This window comes from Camellia sinensis, chromosome 8 (assembly GCF_055761805.1).
Source record: "Camellia sinensis isolate YWXY chromosome 8, ASM5576180v1, whole genome shotgun sequence".
Lineage (NCBI taxonomy): Eukaryota > Viridiplantae > Streptophyta > Magnoliopsida > Ericales > Theaceae > Camellia > Camellia sinensis.
This window is the reverse complement of record NC_138968.1, coordinates 33,087,389-33,103,359: the sequence shown is the minus strand read 5'-3', so window position 1 is coordinate 33,103,359 and position 15,971 is coordinate 33,087,389. Positions and strand designations below refer to the sequence as shown.

Below are 15,971 nucleotides of genomic sequence, written 5' to 3'. Positions count from 1 at the left end.
CATTCATATGGTGTTTATCGACCTTGAGAAAGCATATGACAGAGTGCCCCGAGATATAATATGGTGGGCGTTAGAGAAGAAAGGGGTGACAAAAGGCTACATTGACGTGATTAGGGACATGTATGAAGGGGTGGTGACCACTATTAGATCGCCAGCTGGAGAAACAAATGAATTTCCTATCACTGTAGGGTTACACCAAGGATCTACCTTAAGTCCTTATCTTTTTGCTTTAGTTATGGACGAGTTGACGATAAATATTCAGGATGACGTGCCATGGTGTATGCTTTTTGCAGACGATATTGTGTTAGTGGATGAGACTAGAGAAGGAGTTAACACAAAGTTGGAGATCTGGAGAAAAGCTCTTGAATCTAAAGGGTTTCGAATAAGCAGAACTAAGACAGAGTACATGGAGTGTAAATTTAGTAACAGTAACAATGAAAGCAGAGGAGAAGTGAAGATTGAGAACCAAGAACTGCCTAAGAGTGAACATTTTCGTTATTTAGGGTCGATTATCACAACAGCGGGAGAGATTGATGCAGATGTGGCCCATAGGATTAAGGCGGGATGGTGTAAGTGGAGAAGTGCGTCTGGGGTATTGTGCGATAAACGAATACCCACTAGACTAAAAGGTTAGTTTTATAGAACGGCTATTAGACCAGCTATGTTGTATGGGACGGAGTGTTGGGCAACTAAGAAACAACATGTAGATAAGATGAGTGTGGCTGAGATGAGGATGCTAAGGTGGATGTGTGGTAAGACTAGACAGGACAGGATTAAGAATGAGTGTATTCGGGAATGGGTAGGAGTAGCACCGATAGAAGATAAGTTGAGAGAGAATCGTTTGAAATGGTTTGGTCATATTCAACGGAGACCAACAGAGGCAGTAGTGAAGAGATGCGATGCTGTAACGGTAGATGGAAGTGTTAGGGGACGGGGTAGGCCTAGATTAACGTTGACTAGCGTTATAAATAGAGATATGAATCTACTTAATTTGACTAATGAAATGGCCTTTGATAGGGCCGCGTGGAGAAGAAGGATTCATGTAGCCGACCCCATTTGATGGGACTTAAGGCTTCGTTTGGTTTGGTTTGGTTTGGTTTATTAGAGAGGACAAAAAATTTCTGATAATAAAATATTCGTAATTTTCAAAACGCAAGGAGAAATTCATATTTTTTGACGAGGGTAAATTACAAATATATTTGTTGAGATTTGCTTCAAGTACATATTACCTTATATGGTTTGGAAAATTATAAATACATTTTTGTTAGAATTTTTTATTTAATAGAATTAATTAAAAAAATAAAATTCATAATTATTCTCCTATACAATAATAAAATTATATAAATTATTAATTGAAAGATATTTCTAATATCATTAAAAAGAGTTAATTAAATTGATAATTTATCAATAAAAAAAATAATTTATTATAAAATTAGAAATCTCAAAAAATAAGATATAATTTTTAAAATCATAAAAAATATTCGTAAACCCTTTTGACAAATATCACAAAACTGTGTGTAATTTACAATAATAAAATTCATAAACATGATAAATAATAAAAAATGTAATAAATTTACGGATCTGGATTGAACCTGTGCGCGCGGTACACTGTCCGTTTTCACACTTGACTTGCCTTTCGGAGAAAAGATATAAATCTGTGCTAGAGAAAAAAAAGAAGTTTGTGTTTGACAGTGATTAAAAACCCTAATAATTCGGAGACTCGAAAAACATTGGATTGTACATTTTTACAATCATCATCCTCAATTCAATTAAAAATTTTATAAAAGAAAAAGAAAAAAGAATAATTCCTCTCTTCAATAATTTAATCATCAAGTAATTATCTCTGGATCCGAGAGATTTACCTATTTATCAGTGATTGGAGACGAAGAACTTGAGATTTCAGATTCCAAGTGGTTTTCTTTTTCAGACATTGAAGTTTGATGCGAAATTTGAAGGCAATTTGATGCTTATTGAGCTTGGTTTCTTTGTAGAAGGTACTGTTTTTTAGATCTCTCTGTGTTTGAAACTTCTTTGATGTTTTTATGTTGGTGTATAACTCGTGACGTTTTTCTTATTTGTTTCTCATTATTATTTTTGGAAATTTTGTTCGATTTGTGTTCCTATATTGATAACACACTGGATTTGATGCATCTGTAGGAGATTCAGAGGATTTATACAATTTTTTTTGATGATATATGGTGAATTAATCACTGAAATTCAATAATGGGTTCTTGTTAGAAGCGATTATGGAAAATATTGTTTCTTGAAGGTCTCCTTAGCTGTTTTGGGAAAGGAATACAAACAAGTTCATGGAAGGAACTTGAAGATCAAACTTGGGCCAATTAAGCTTTTGAGTTATTTGTGGAAGCATGAACCAAGAATTTAATAAATCATATATTTGAGCGACTTGTGATTTGGAAAAAGATATTTGGAAGTTAAGGTAGTTAATCATTTGGAGGGTTTGTGCTTTATGGCTTGGACAACCCTGACTTCAGGTTCAGCTAAAGGAGCTTCAACAATGGTTGCCTATCCAAGGGCTCTTTTATCGATTGCAGTTTCAGTGTGTGGACTAGCTTTCTTTTTAATCCTTGCTTCATTGCTTCTGGTGACACAACCAATTGGGTCTACTGTTCGTGGGTACTTCTATGGTGTTGATAATTTGCGGCAATTTGATTCAATGTCTTGGAGCAATAAAACAATTCATGATTCTTTCAACGATGGTACCCAAGATTTGAGAAAATGGGTGTCGGGCTTAAATGAAACTGCAAGTAATTCCCGACACAATGATGACAGAATTGATGATGCTTCTACAAAGTCAGACTCATCAATGTCAGGGAACGGTCAATCTCCAACTGTTGTTGGCAGCGGAAGTGCGATGGATAAGAATCGGACTTCGAAGTCTGATGGTACAAATGACGTGTCTAATTTACAACAAGGGTCTTCTGGTCCTTCAATTGTATCAGAAACAGAGAAGTCAGTGGATCAACAAGGGCAAGAGGCCACTGAAAATCCTACCTCTTCCAATGTTGCAAAGGGTGTTGAAAATGCTAAACCTGCTTCCCTGGGTTTAGTAAATAGTTCCAATATTATACAGCCAGGATTGGCTGTGCCATCTTCATCTCCTGCATCTGATGACATAAGTAAGAGTGGTTTGGTTGATTCAGGTACCACAAAATATTCTCTTTCCTTTATGTGATCTTTATTTACTATCATCTTCGTTAGAAATATGCCCTGCTTACCTTCTCAACTATTCATGTTCATTAGTACTTTGATGTGTAATTATGTCTTATTATATAGACACTTTGAATATCCCAGAAACTTCACTTCAATTAGATGTATAACTCTGAATAATAACTTGTTATTGCTATACTTTCTTCTGTATTTGACCATTGATTGTCCTTGCTTCTTTTTTTCCCATTTGGCTACATTTTGTTTGTCTATATTTGTGGTTTTAATATGTTCTTTTCCTTTTCGAACTTGTTGTCTTGTTTAGGGCTGAGCAAGTGATCCGTAAAATCCGTAATCCGATCCAGTCCAGTCCAATCCGATAGGTTTGAATTGGTTTTTTGAATCCGCGGTTCGGTTCCGGATTGAAGAATTAAAAATCCGTAGTTTACGGATTGGTTCCGGATTGAACCCCACGGTTCCGGATTGGAACCGATCCGAACCGTATACAAATAGTCTATATTTTTATTATACATCCTCCCCCATAGTATCTTCTCTTAATTCTATATAAAATCTAAACTCAAACTGAAAACCGTATAATATCTTTTTTTATTACTCTTGTTTGTTGGTTTTTAGTTTTAAGTTGTAATGGTTTAAACACTTATAGTGAAACCAATTTTCTTATGGTTGTTTAAATTTTAGAACAGTATGTCGCTATTATAGAAAAATATGTTGCTATTGTGGAACTAATATAGCGCTATGTTTATATTTTTATAAAATTAAAGTGTTATAAATATATTTTTATTATTTAATTATGTGAATCCGTGGTTCTAAACCGATCCAATCCGTATTTAAATGGATTGGTTCGGATTGGTTCCATGATTTAAACGGATTGGATTGGTTCCAATTTTTTAGGAACCGTAGATAACGGATTGGTCCTGGTTTTATCCCAATCCGATCCAATCCGGACCATGCTCACCCCTAGTCTTGTTTGTTTGTTATTTATTTATTTATTTATTTATTTATCAATACGTGTTTCATTTTGGGAAAATTACAGAAAATTGGTAACAACAAATTATTGCCAAATAGGGGGAATAAAAAATATTTGCACTTGACATGGAAACTTTAAAAAAATTAAAAAACATTGTGCCATTCAATCAATTGCCTTCCAGCCCATTTCCCTCTTCCCTCTCTCTTCCCTTCCATTCCCCACCTCTATAAACCCTAATCCAGAGCCAGCCAACCCTTTCTGGTTTCGATATCCCCTTCTCCTCCTCTCCCCCCCACCACCGCCGACCACTCCCCCACCTTCATCTGCCTCTTTCCAACCACTATTGCTTAATAAAGTTCTTTCTCTTTAAAGCAAACACTGCACTATTTAGATAGAAAAGGTCAGATTCGAGCGTTGGCAGAGTGTTTTTTTTTTTTTTTTTGGGTCTAGAATGGGAACTGTAGTTCTAGTTTGAAATATGAAAGAAGTTTTCAAGAGTCGAGCCAACCAAGAGTGCCCTTACTTTATCTTTTTTAAAAGAGCTCAATATGTATGGTATTTACTTTGCAAAATGCCATGTATGGTATTTTCTTGTCGACCCAAATTGGGAAATGTGATCAATAATGTTTTGGCTGTCTACTGACTTTAATCCCTTAAATGTTTGAATATACGTAGGTTGGATCAGAAACCATATTTCACAATGAGTGGTAGATGAAAGTGTTATTACATATATCTTTGTTATTGTAATAATTGTATGGATGATGAGTAAAATTTGGTTCAACCGCTTCCTTTATCCATGCTAATATGAGAGGTTCTAATCATCTGAATTGTTTAAATTGATTCATTGGCCTGCCACTTTGCACATCAATTGTGAAGTCCCTCATATAATGATGTGACACCATTTTCATAAAATCAGGTTGGATGCTGCTGAGCAAGATTCTTGTGAAAGTTATCTCTTGCATTTTTCATTCATTATCTTCTCAAAACCTTAAAATTTTCATTTGCTTAGCTTGCCTTTGCCTTTGAAGAAAACACTCCTTGTTATTCACATGTTTGTATGAAATTCCCTTTACCTTATGGAAAAAGGTCATTTGTTTCTCACTTGGGCATCCAATGTGATTGGTGACTTCGTTGTTTTAAGTTTTTGCTCAAGTCTTAGATGGCTCCCAAATAATTGAAAGCCTTCAGTGCCACTTTTGCCCAGGGTTTCCATTATCAAGTGTGGGATATTTGGGAACAATTAATTTGAAGATTAACGTGTTTTCTTCCATTCAGGTTATAGTTTTCAGTATATGTTGCAACTTGTAGGGACTAAAGATGATCTAATTTTACATCTAACTACTCAGCAATGTTGCTTTTTTTTTTCGGTAGTCCTAGTGCTTGTCCATCTTAGCAAATTCATCTCTGCACTCATCTTTTGGAGATGTTTTTCTTGATTCCTCAAAACTTTGCATATGATGTGTGCCAAACATAGATATCACAAAGGGAGTACCTCATGTTTGAACTTTAAAGAATCACCTTATGCCACCTGCACTCTTTTGTGGTGGGCTTCGATGGAATTCTTCGATTGTATGTTATTGCATGCCAGAGAATCATCCACATTTTTTTCCAAATGCTGATATTACAACAAATGTTTTCTGAAAGTAACCTTTCATGGTCTCTAGGCACATGTGATTATCTTCTGGTGCTTATGCTATCTGCTTAATAATAGTTGAATGAACAATGCTGTTAGTTCCCTTTAATGAAAATACCTTAACTCATGTCATGTTGGTTTTTAATCTTGTATTGCACTACTGTTATGCGTGGAAAATCATAATGCAGCAGCTCCTCGAATCCTTGGTTTGCTTAACATTCTTTGAGGGAAGAATGGTGGACAATAAGCCACTGTGAAGATTCTAATTGTTCTTCTCTGTGAATACGGAAGCATTTTTACATAACTCTAGCTGATGATGCTAAAATATATTCACAGTGGTTAATACTTCCTACAGTTCCTAGAGAAGAATCTTCCTTCTTATTACGTCTCTGCTTTCCTACTTGTGATGAATTTTATCTTCCTGCTTACTCGCTACAAAAAAATGATGATTTCTTATGTAGATATTTCAGCAATGATGGTGATCGGAAGAAGTTTTGTTGTGAACTAAATGCTGAGTAAATTTTGGGTCTCATGTTTGGCTAGAAGTGGTTTTCCATAAAAATGCATTTGTCCAGAGGTGTGCTTACCAGCACATGTTGATGTCTCAAGGATTTGTGACTTTACCAGCACCAATAAGTATATGGCCATATCATTTTGATGGCAGGCTGAAACACATGTTTACTGATTTTTGTGAATAAATATGGTCACCCTGTCTGCTGAGATGATGAATTTCATGCAAACTTAGCTTCTCTCTCCCTTATGATGTTCTTTTTGGATTTTTTTTGTTGTCATTTTTTGGGCATCTTATTGTGAGTCATTGAAGAGTAAAATTTTCTCACCTGAGCATCTCTCTTTACAAGTCTGATGTATATTACCAGGTCCAGAGCTGAAGACTACTTTTTTTCTTTACGAGTTTGATTCTTTCCATAGGAATAATTTTAAAAAAAAGTATGGTACTTTTTACTTAATATGTATATTTCTTGTTTAAACTCATACATTTGGTTTGTCCTTGGTTTCTATTTAGGCTGTAATCTGTACCATGGAAAATGGGTACATGATTCAATTGGACCATTATACAGAAATGATTCATGCCCAGTGCTGAGCCAGATGCAGAACTGCCAGGGAAATGGGAGGCCTGACAAAGACTATGAAAATTGGCGATGGCAACCTAACAAGTGTGACCTCCCAAGATTTGATGCTAAAAAATTTCTAGAGTTGATGAGAGGGAAGACATTAGCTTTCATCGGTGACTCAGTTGCTCGGAACCAGATGGAATCACTATTGTGCATCCTTTGGCAGGCAAGTATAAAAAACTTTATATAGTGATATGACTGTACGAAAGGAATGCTGCTCCAAACTGGTGTTTGCTAGTATGATGAGGTGGCCAATGGCCCAACCATATCCTGATAGGATTTTTCTCCCTAAATTCCACAAGTTTCCCTATGTGAATTACAAATTTTTCTTTCAGTTTGCTAGCAAGGCTGAAAGAAAATTGGTTATTTGAGAAATTTTGCCTCATATCAGCTACCAACAGTTTGGTTGTGCTTATTTAATTTTTTGATTGGTTACTTTGAAGTAGTCCAATTTTTTATTTGAGTAATTTTTTGTGGTTCCAATTTTGATAAAATTCTCTTAATTAGTCTTGTCATCTTAAGAACACTAAATTTCTATACTCTTCCAATAATCTGGGTAATCTTTTCATTAGATTTCTTGAAGTAGGTGGTTTTTTCATAGGCAAGAGTTTTACATATAGCTTACTCGTTTTGGATTTATAAGTGGGACAATGTTGGAAAAGATTTGCAGGGTTGCTTAGTCCAGGCTTAATTATTGGACTGCAAAAGATCCTCTCAATTTTGAAAATGGGTATCGGCATATGGTTAGGTGGTTCACTAAAATATTAGTTAATATTTAAGTTGTGATGTTAATAAAACATGTGTTGCAGAAATAAGAAAAACTAAAATACATGCAACTACTTACATTGTATATTTTTCTAGGTCATGTCAACATTTAAGGTTGTAAGTTAGGCCTGTCCACCTAGCTTGGTTGAAACATGTGCCAGCGTAGAATCTCTACTGAGGGCTTTCTTGCCAAATTGCATGGCTTGGCTTGTATTTATTCTGCTTGGGCTTATAAATATTTTTTCACTTGCATGTATACATATATATTTGCTTCTGGCTGTCAAATACAAAGAAAGCAAGTTCTATTCCTATGGCAATGAAGTTCACTTATCTGCGTTACCATACCACAGCCTGTTCATGGCATATATGTTGTATGTGATCAAAAGAAGCCGTCTTGTCTTCAGTTTGGCGGTTGGGGGTTGAACTTTCAAGAGAAAAGAATTTCTCTAAAAATAATTTTTTAGTGCTTGACCTGCCAAGATATAAAATATAAATTATGAGGACTCCTTTTCCTCTACCTTTTCTATTGCTTTACTTAGTTGTTGATGTTTAAAAAAAAAATACATACATAATTCACTAGGCTAGGGGCACACTGGATAATTAAATTTATCTCTTATCAAATTTTCCGACTTCTGTGGAATGTTCTTATTGTATTACACTTGCATCTGATTATTTTATTTAATAATTCTGGGATTCTTTCAGGCTGAAGTTCCAAAAAACCGTGGGAACAAAAGAATGCAACGTTACTATTTCAGGTCAACGTCTACAATGATTGTCCGAATATGGTCCTCATGGCTTGTCCATCAAACACCTGAGCCGTTTGATTTTATTCCGAAGGGTGTGGTGAAGCTCCACCTTGATGCTCCTGATGAGGGCTTCATGGAATTTGTCCCAAATTTCGATGTGATTGTTCTTTCATCTGGCCACTGGTTTGCGAAGCAATCGGTCTATATGTCGAACAATGAGATTGTGGGAGGACAGTTATGGTGGCCAGACAAGAAACGCCCAATGAAAGTTAACAACATTGAGGCTTTTGGAATATCTGTTGAAACAATTCTCAGTGCCCTTGCTACACATCCAAATTACACTGGTCTGACCATCGTACGTTCTTTTTCACCCGATCATTATGAGGGTGGGGCATGGAATACAGGAGGATCGTGCACAGGAAAGGTAAATCCTGCCTTGGATGGTGAATTAGTGGAAAATGGATTTACAAATATAATGCACGAGAAACAGGTGGCGGGTTTTGAACGTGCAATCAAAAAGATGACAAACAAATCAAAATTGAAGTTTATGGACATCACAGGAGTCTTTGCATACCGCCATGATGGGCATCCAGGCCCATATAGGAGCACTGACCCAAACAAGATCACCAAACGTGGGCCCAATGGGAAGCCCCCACCACAAGATTGCTTACACTGGTGTATGCCAGGTCCGGTTGATACGTGGAATGAACTGGTGCTTGAAATAATTAGCAGAGAATTTGAGGGAAACCAGAGCCTTCATTCCTGAGTCATGCACTGTATGTTGCAAACTAATCATCATTCTTGGAAGTTTGATATGTTACGGATAGGTGTGGAAAAACTAGTAAGTTATGGCTAGGTGAGTGTTTACCTAGTCCTATTCTTTAAAGATACCTTGTAGAGAGAAATGTCATTTGTAACACGCAGACAGTTTGTGAATAACAAGCTTATTTTGTTGTTAAATTATAAAAATGTATTTGCAGACATCTTTACTTCTATTCCATTTTCAGCTCCATCATTGTACGTCAATGGAAAAAAATTGAGAAGGTTTGGAATTACCATTAATTACTTTTGTCAAAATCTTTTTCCGTACAGTGCATTTAACTTTTCATTCAGTTATGTAAAGTTATGAAGGTAATTTACCAGCCCTGGATGAACATTCCCCGAGGCAATGTATGAACAAAATAAACACAAAATGTTAGTGACTACAAGAAGGTAATTTGATGCTTCTTCTTGTACTTGAAATGCTTCTTATCCTTCTCACGTCTCTCTTTATGCTTTTATTTATGCTGTGTAAGGGTGCATTACTTCTTTGAAATGTTTCTCCTCTCTCTCTCTCTGCTTTATGTCTTTTTCCTTTTCCTTTATCTTTTGTGTGCGCTGTGTAAGGGGTGGAGTTGGGGTGACTGTTGTTTGTTCTTTCATTTATTTTTTAAATTTTTTTATTTTAATTTAAAGTCTTTGTTCTTCTTCCCTTGGTTGCCTGGAAAACTTTAGATTGTTTTAACTAATTTTGTCTTTTCCCATGAAGGAATGGCAATGGGGCCAGGCTAGGTTTATGGCATTCCGTTGCCATCCCAACAAATAACGGGTCGGGGAGGTGTTAGAATAATTTTTTTACTCTGAGGGGGGGGGGGTTGATACTAATGAGAGATGGTATGGTATATGAATAAAAACAATTGATGAGTAATAGTTAAAAAGATTCAAGATGAGAGATAGAGATGTGAAAAATGAGAGATGTGTGAATATTTTAGTATTTTATTCTGATCATATTTAAAGTAAATCTCATCCCCAAGGACACGGGAAAAATAGCCCATTATGCCTTAAAATGGTATAGTTTTAGTTATCCCTAAAACCAAAATGATGTAAACTCCCTCAAAATTGAAATGGTACATGAGGAAAAACATTTGATCCATCTAGGCCTAAATGGAGTTGAAATGACATTGAAAGGTCTGTTTGTTTTTGTTTTTGTTTTTGTTTTTGTTTTGTGCTTGTGTGGTTTTCTTTTTTTGTTTTTCTGTCTTTTTTTCATCTTTCCTAGACAGGTTGAGATTTGGTTTCATAAAATGCTTCAAATATGCATACCAATTATCTTGAAAATCACTTGAAATACTAAGCAGCTAGTAAAGAATCCCCTGGTTCTCAAAAAAAAAATAATAAAATAGTAAGAATCCCCATGTACACTACCTTCTAAACCTTTATAACTAATTTTTTAGGCTGACATATATCACCAGCCTCATGATTTTCTTGATATAGTGAATTTTATACAAATACAGTATTTATTATGAAATCTATATAACAACATATATATATATATATATATAATCTTTTCATTGCTCTCTTCTAATGACACCCTCTCTCTGTCCACTCCATTAAATTCAGTGAAAGTCCAAGAACAAAATGGACCATGTGTGTTGGAGAAAAAGCATCAGTTTCACAGGTGAAATACATTCAGAAAATTTTGAGACCTCACAATATTAAAATAAGATATTATTTTATTTGGTCTTTACAAAATTGGGCTTTTGGTAATATATATATATATATATATATTTTGAAAATTATTGCGTTTGGTAACGTTTACGTTTTTTGTTTATGTTTACAAAAATTTTATAAACTGATTTTTGTTTATTTTTAGAAAAATATAAATTATAAACGTGTTTGGTTTGAACAAAATATTTAAAAAAGTTTAAAAACATAAACTAAAAAATATGTTTGTTCCGAACTAAAATATTTATATTTATTTTTATTATTTATGACAATGGGATCACACACATTATAATTGAAAACAATTAATTAAAAAAATATTTGAAAAAAAAATTAATTGAAAAAAAAATAATTGAAAAAATTAATTGAAAAAAAAATTTTGAAAAAAAAAATTATTTAAAAAAAAATTGAAAATAAATTATTTGAAAAAAAAAATTAATTGAAAATAAATTGAAAATTGAAAAAGTAAACTCATTTTTTGAGTTTGCATTTTTTTCTCAAATTTATAAACTGAGACAACCATTTATAAACCAACAAAATTATCAAATAAGTTTTTATAACAGTTTTTAAAATTTTTGTAAATATAAACTGAAAATTAAAAACTGAATAGTTACTAAACATGTCCTTAGAGATCCCAATTAATATACTAAGCAGTATTTTGAAAAGATAGTTAAAAACTAACTTTTAACTTTTTTATAAGAGAAAAAAATAAATTAAAAATTAAAAATTAACTTTTAATCCACTTCCTAAAATAACTCTAATAACCTAATGGTTTAGTTATTTTCAAATAGTATCATATGAATTTAAGCTATGTACATTCCTTGTCTCATCACATGTATGAAATGTGCAACCTCTGCTGAGGGAACCTTCCTCTGCCTAGCTGGTCCTGGCTCCAATTTCGAAGACAACCATGAATACTGTTATTTGTTTAACTTTTGATAGTAATGATAGATATTTTCACAAAATATAATTTTTATAATCTTTAAAATAATTTAAATTATTCATGTTACGGTTAGATATAACTTTTTAAAAATAATTTAAATACATCAATAATCAATACATCAATAAAAATCATGGAAGAGTTTTCCTCTGTGAGAGTCCCAAACATTTTCTAACTTTTGGTTCAACAGTGAAAAGTGGGAGGGAGGGTTTAGCATCATATTTTTCAAACTCCTTTAGTAATTGGGTAAAATTTATTATTGAAAATCAATTTATAGTACAACGTATTGATTTATTTATTTTTAATTGGATTGACTTTTTTTTTTAAACTTAACATATTAAATCCTAAATATGTATTTTTTATTAAAAATTTATGACATCGTATATTCTATTCAGTTCTTTGATAGATGCCTAGAGGGTCTCTGATGTTAAAATTATTTATTAAAGTGTGTGTTAATTTTTACAAATAAAAATAATATAAAATTTAATTTAATTAATGTGTTAAGGGTTTACTATTTTACAGAGTAAATGAGTATTTCGATAAAATAAAATATAAAAAAATGTCGTCCAATATTATTAATTTGTCACTTTCGGTCCTCTCCCTTCCCTTTCCTTTCAACTCACTGTCCTCTTTCTTTATTAATTTGTCTATGGAAATTTCAAAACAAACACTAAATGACACAATTTCTAACACACTACTTAGCACATGCGTTGGAGATACCTTAATAACAAGTAGTTCAATGAATGTGATCCCAATAAGAAGGGAGGTTAGTACAATTTCTTTTTGTGAGTTGAATTTTTTTACCTTGAATTTTCACACGAGAGAATTTGAGGTGTTCATAGGATTCATTATGAGTCTCATTTTAATTATTTAAATTGTTTATTTTGTAAAGTTTTTAATGTATATTATTCATGAAAAAATTTAAGGTGATTCGGTAATCATATCATTTTTATTTTATAGTATTTGTCTCTAAAAATATGAATGATCTATTTCAACTATATATTTGGCGTTCATTTTTTCATAGACACGTGTAATAAAATGAAAAGATTGTGATTCTTGAATCGAATTAATTTTTTTCCATGGATAATATGCATTGAGAACCCTGCACAATAAATAGTTTGGATTATCAAAACGAGACCCGTAGTAGGGCCTATAAGCCCCTCAAGTTCTTTCATGTTGAGCCCAACCAATTTTTTTCTCATACTAATAAAATCAACATTAATTTATGTTAGAAAACTAATTTATAAATAAAAAATTTATTTAGAAAATATATTCAAATTATGTGTCAATTGTAAATTTGAAATTATAAAGACACTGATGAGTATTTTTATTAAAAATGAACAGACCACAAGAAATTGTTTAGTTTTGATTGGTTTTTTAAAATTTGAGTTTTTTTTATTTTTTGTTTTTTATTTTTTTGTATTTTTAGTGAATTTTTTTAACAAAAATGAGTGAGACCCACATTGGGGTGACCCCCACTACCTCCAGTGAATGTTGATTGGTCCAATTTTTATTATTATTATTTTTTTGTCCTCCTCTCATTGACCCCCACGTGTATCTGTATCACTTTTGTTTTTTTAATATTTTAATTAATTTTTTTTTAAAACTTTTTAAATATACTTAACCTAGATGCACCTAAATAGTGAAATATTTGTAAAAACAAATTTTAAAAAATCAATAAATACACAAGAATATGAAAATGCATTGAATTTTTGTATTTTTAATATTTAGTGAATTTTTAAATATTTTTGTACAAATATTATTATACTTTTTTAGTATATTTATATTAGGTATATTTACAAATTAAAAAATTACTTAAAATATTTTTAAAAATTCAGAAAAAATAAAAAAATGCATAAAACAAAAGCGCAATTTTCAAAAAAAGAAGAATAAACCAAACAACATTTATTTATTTATTTATTTTTTTGGGTACATCGGAAGATAAAAGAAACACACAGGGACTACACCCTAGATCCCTCCATAGAGAGGTGAACAATGTCCTCGACTAACAGCGGCCGAAGTTCCGCAGGTGGGTCTTGAACAATAAGCAACTCCGCTGGCTGATATTCACCTAGCTTTGCCATTGCATCTGCACAAATGTTGGCGTCCCTTCGAATATGCTGGATGGTGCAGTCACAACCGCGCATGGTAATACGAGCATCTTCCACAATGCCCCGAAAAGGGCATCTCTCTCCTATGTCTTTACTCAATAGTTGAACCACTTGCTCCGCATCCGTTTCTATAATCATTTGATTGAATCCTCTTTGGAGAATGATGGTAAGCCCTTTGTAGACAGCCCAAAGTTCGGCTTCAAGCCTAGTGCATATCTCAGGATTGCCGTAATACCCACTGATCCATGACCCTTTTTCATCACGAAATACTCACCACCTCCAGACCTGCGAGTGCTACCGCCTGTGTTCAGCTTGATTTTTCCTGCATTTGGACAAGACCACTTAGTTAGACTTTTAGTTTTAATATGCGCTGTGACATCAAGCTTAAAAGCATGAAAAATCTCTTTTCTATAATTTAAAATGGATTTCACACTCTCATAAATGTTCATAACTTTATGTTCAAAAACCCTTTTGTTACGATTTTTCCAAATAGTCCACAATGAAATAAGGAATAAGTTAGGATTTTTGTGCTTTCCTTTCATATTTTGAATGATCCAATCTTTCCAAGGTAGAGATAGCATGTTGGAATGCCATTCCCTGCCAAAGATTTGATACCATATCTGAAGAGCTTGAGGACAAAGCCTAAGCAAGTGTTCAATGGTTTCTATATTCACACAGTACGGGCATTTGGGATCATTTGTGATCCCCCTCGTGGCTCTCTTATGATTAGTGAGAAGCTTGTCGTGGAGAACAAGCCACAAAAAACTCTTAAGTTTCAAAGGAACCTTGAGTTTCCAAATCCAACCCCAATCCCCCATATGGTTTTGTTGATCAACAATTAAATCATACGCACTTGCTGTAGAGAACTCTCCATCAGAGGATTTAATCCATCTGGGAGTGTCTTCTCCATCATTGGTTTGGGGGGGTTGTAATTGTAAAATGTCAGCAACCATATTCAAAGGTAAGGAGGTATGCATAGAATGTAAATCCCATTCACCATTATCATCTAACAGCAAATCCACAGTGATAGCCTCAAAACTTGGAATTTGATTGGTGGGTAATTGCAAAACTTTTTCAAGTGCCCCAACACCACACCACCAATCCTTCAAAACTCTCACTTTAGATCTGTTCCCCAACTTCCATCTAATCCCCTTGATTAGGAGATCCCTGGTACTCAAAATACCTTTCTAGATATGTGATATTTTCTTGCCTTTCCTCTTGGAGAGAAAAGACTGTTGTCCCAAATATTTGTTTTTAAGCACTTCCACCCAAAGAGTATTATCCTCCTTTACCATTTTCCACCCCAATTTAGATAGAAGGGCTAGATTTTGATCTCTAGCCTTCCGGAGCCCAAGCCCCCCATCTTTTTTCATCTTACAAACTTGTTCCCAATTCACAAGATGTACTTTCCTTTTCGCAAGGGTATCACCCCAAAGGAAGTTTCTATTAATCTTATCAATCTCATCACAAACATTCCTCGGGATTGCCATAGTGTGCATGGTATATGCTGGTATAGCACTAGTAACAGATTGAATCAAGGTTGCCCTCCCAGCCAGGGATAGCATTCCAGATTTCCACCCTATTAGTTTATTCTTAAGCTTTTCCAATATATTCAGAAAATGGCTTTTGCTGACTCTATCATGGAGTAAAGGAACCCCAAGATACTTCCCCAAATTTTGAGTTAAAGGAATAGTACTCAAATTGCTCAGCTGCATAGCTCTCCTCCTATCAATATTAGGAAACACAAATAAATGAGATTTGTGTAAATTAACCTTCAATCCAGAAATGGCACTAAATTCAGTCAGGACTTGTAAAATGGTGTGACAATTACAATCATTTGCCTTGGCAAATAAGATCAAATCATCCGCAAAGAATAAGTGTGATATAGTAGAACCACTCTTAGCCAAACAAAGCCCTGTCCAATCTTTATCTTGCACTTTTTGTGTAATCATGGCAGAAAATCTCTCCATGCATAACACAAAGAGATACGGGGAAAGAGGGTCCCC

General features: G+C 33.8%; 1 protein-coding gene across 1 annotated transcript; it reads left to right on the top strand.

The window, feature by feature from the left end:
- The first annotated feature begins 1,525 nt into the window (after window positions 1-1,525).
- On the top strand, window positions 1,526-9,495 carry LOC114272479 (protein YLS7). Its single transcript, XM_028214202.2, has 4 exons — window positions 1,526-1,994; window positions 2,158-3,164; window positions 6,814-7,088; window positions 8,390-9,495. Exons 2-4 carry the CDS (start codon window positions 2,471-2,473, stop codon window positions 9,197-9,199), a joined length of 1,779 nt encoding a protein of 592 aa, XP_028070003.2. The 5' UTR covers window positions 1,526-1,994; window positions 2,158-2,470; the 3' UTR covers window positions 9,200-9,495.
- Window positions 9,496-15,971: the final 6,476 nt, after the last annotated feature.

What these genes read in the sequence shown, in the direction of transcription:
- LOC114272479 (XM_028214202.2), top strand. Translation starts at nt 2,471, where the DNA reads ATGGCTTGGACAACCCTGACTTCAGGTTCAGCTAAAGGAGCTTCAACA. An exon ending in GAGTGGTTTGGTTGATTCAG is followed by an intron (nt 3,165 to 6,813) that starts GTACCACAAAAT and finishes GTTTCTATTTAG; the next exon opens with GCTGTAATCTGTACCATGGA. An exon ending in TATTGTGCATCCTTTGGCAG is followed by an intron (nt 7,089 to 8,389) that starts GCAAGTATAAAA and finishes GGATTCTTTCAG; the next exon opens with GCTGAAGTTCCAAAAAACCG.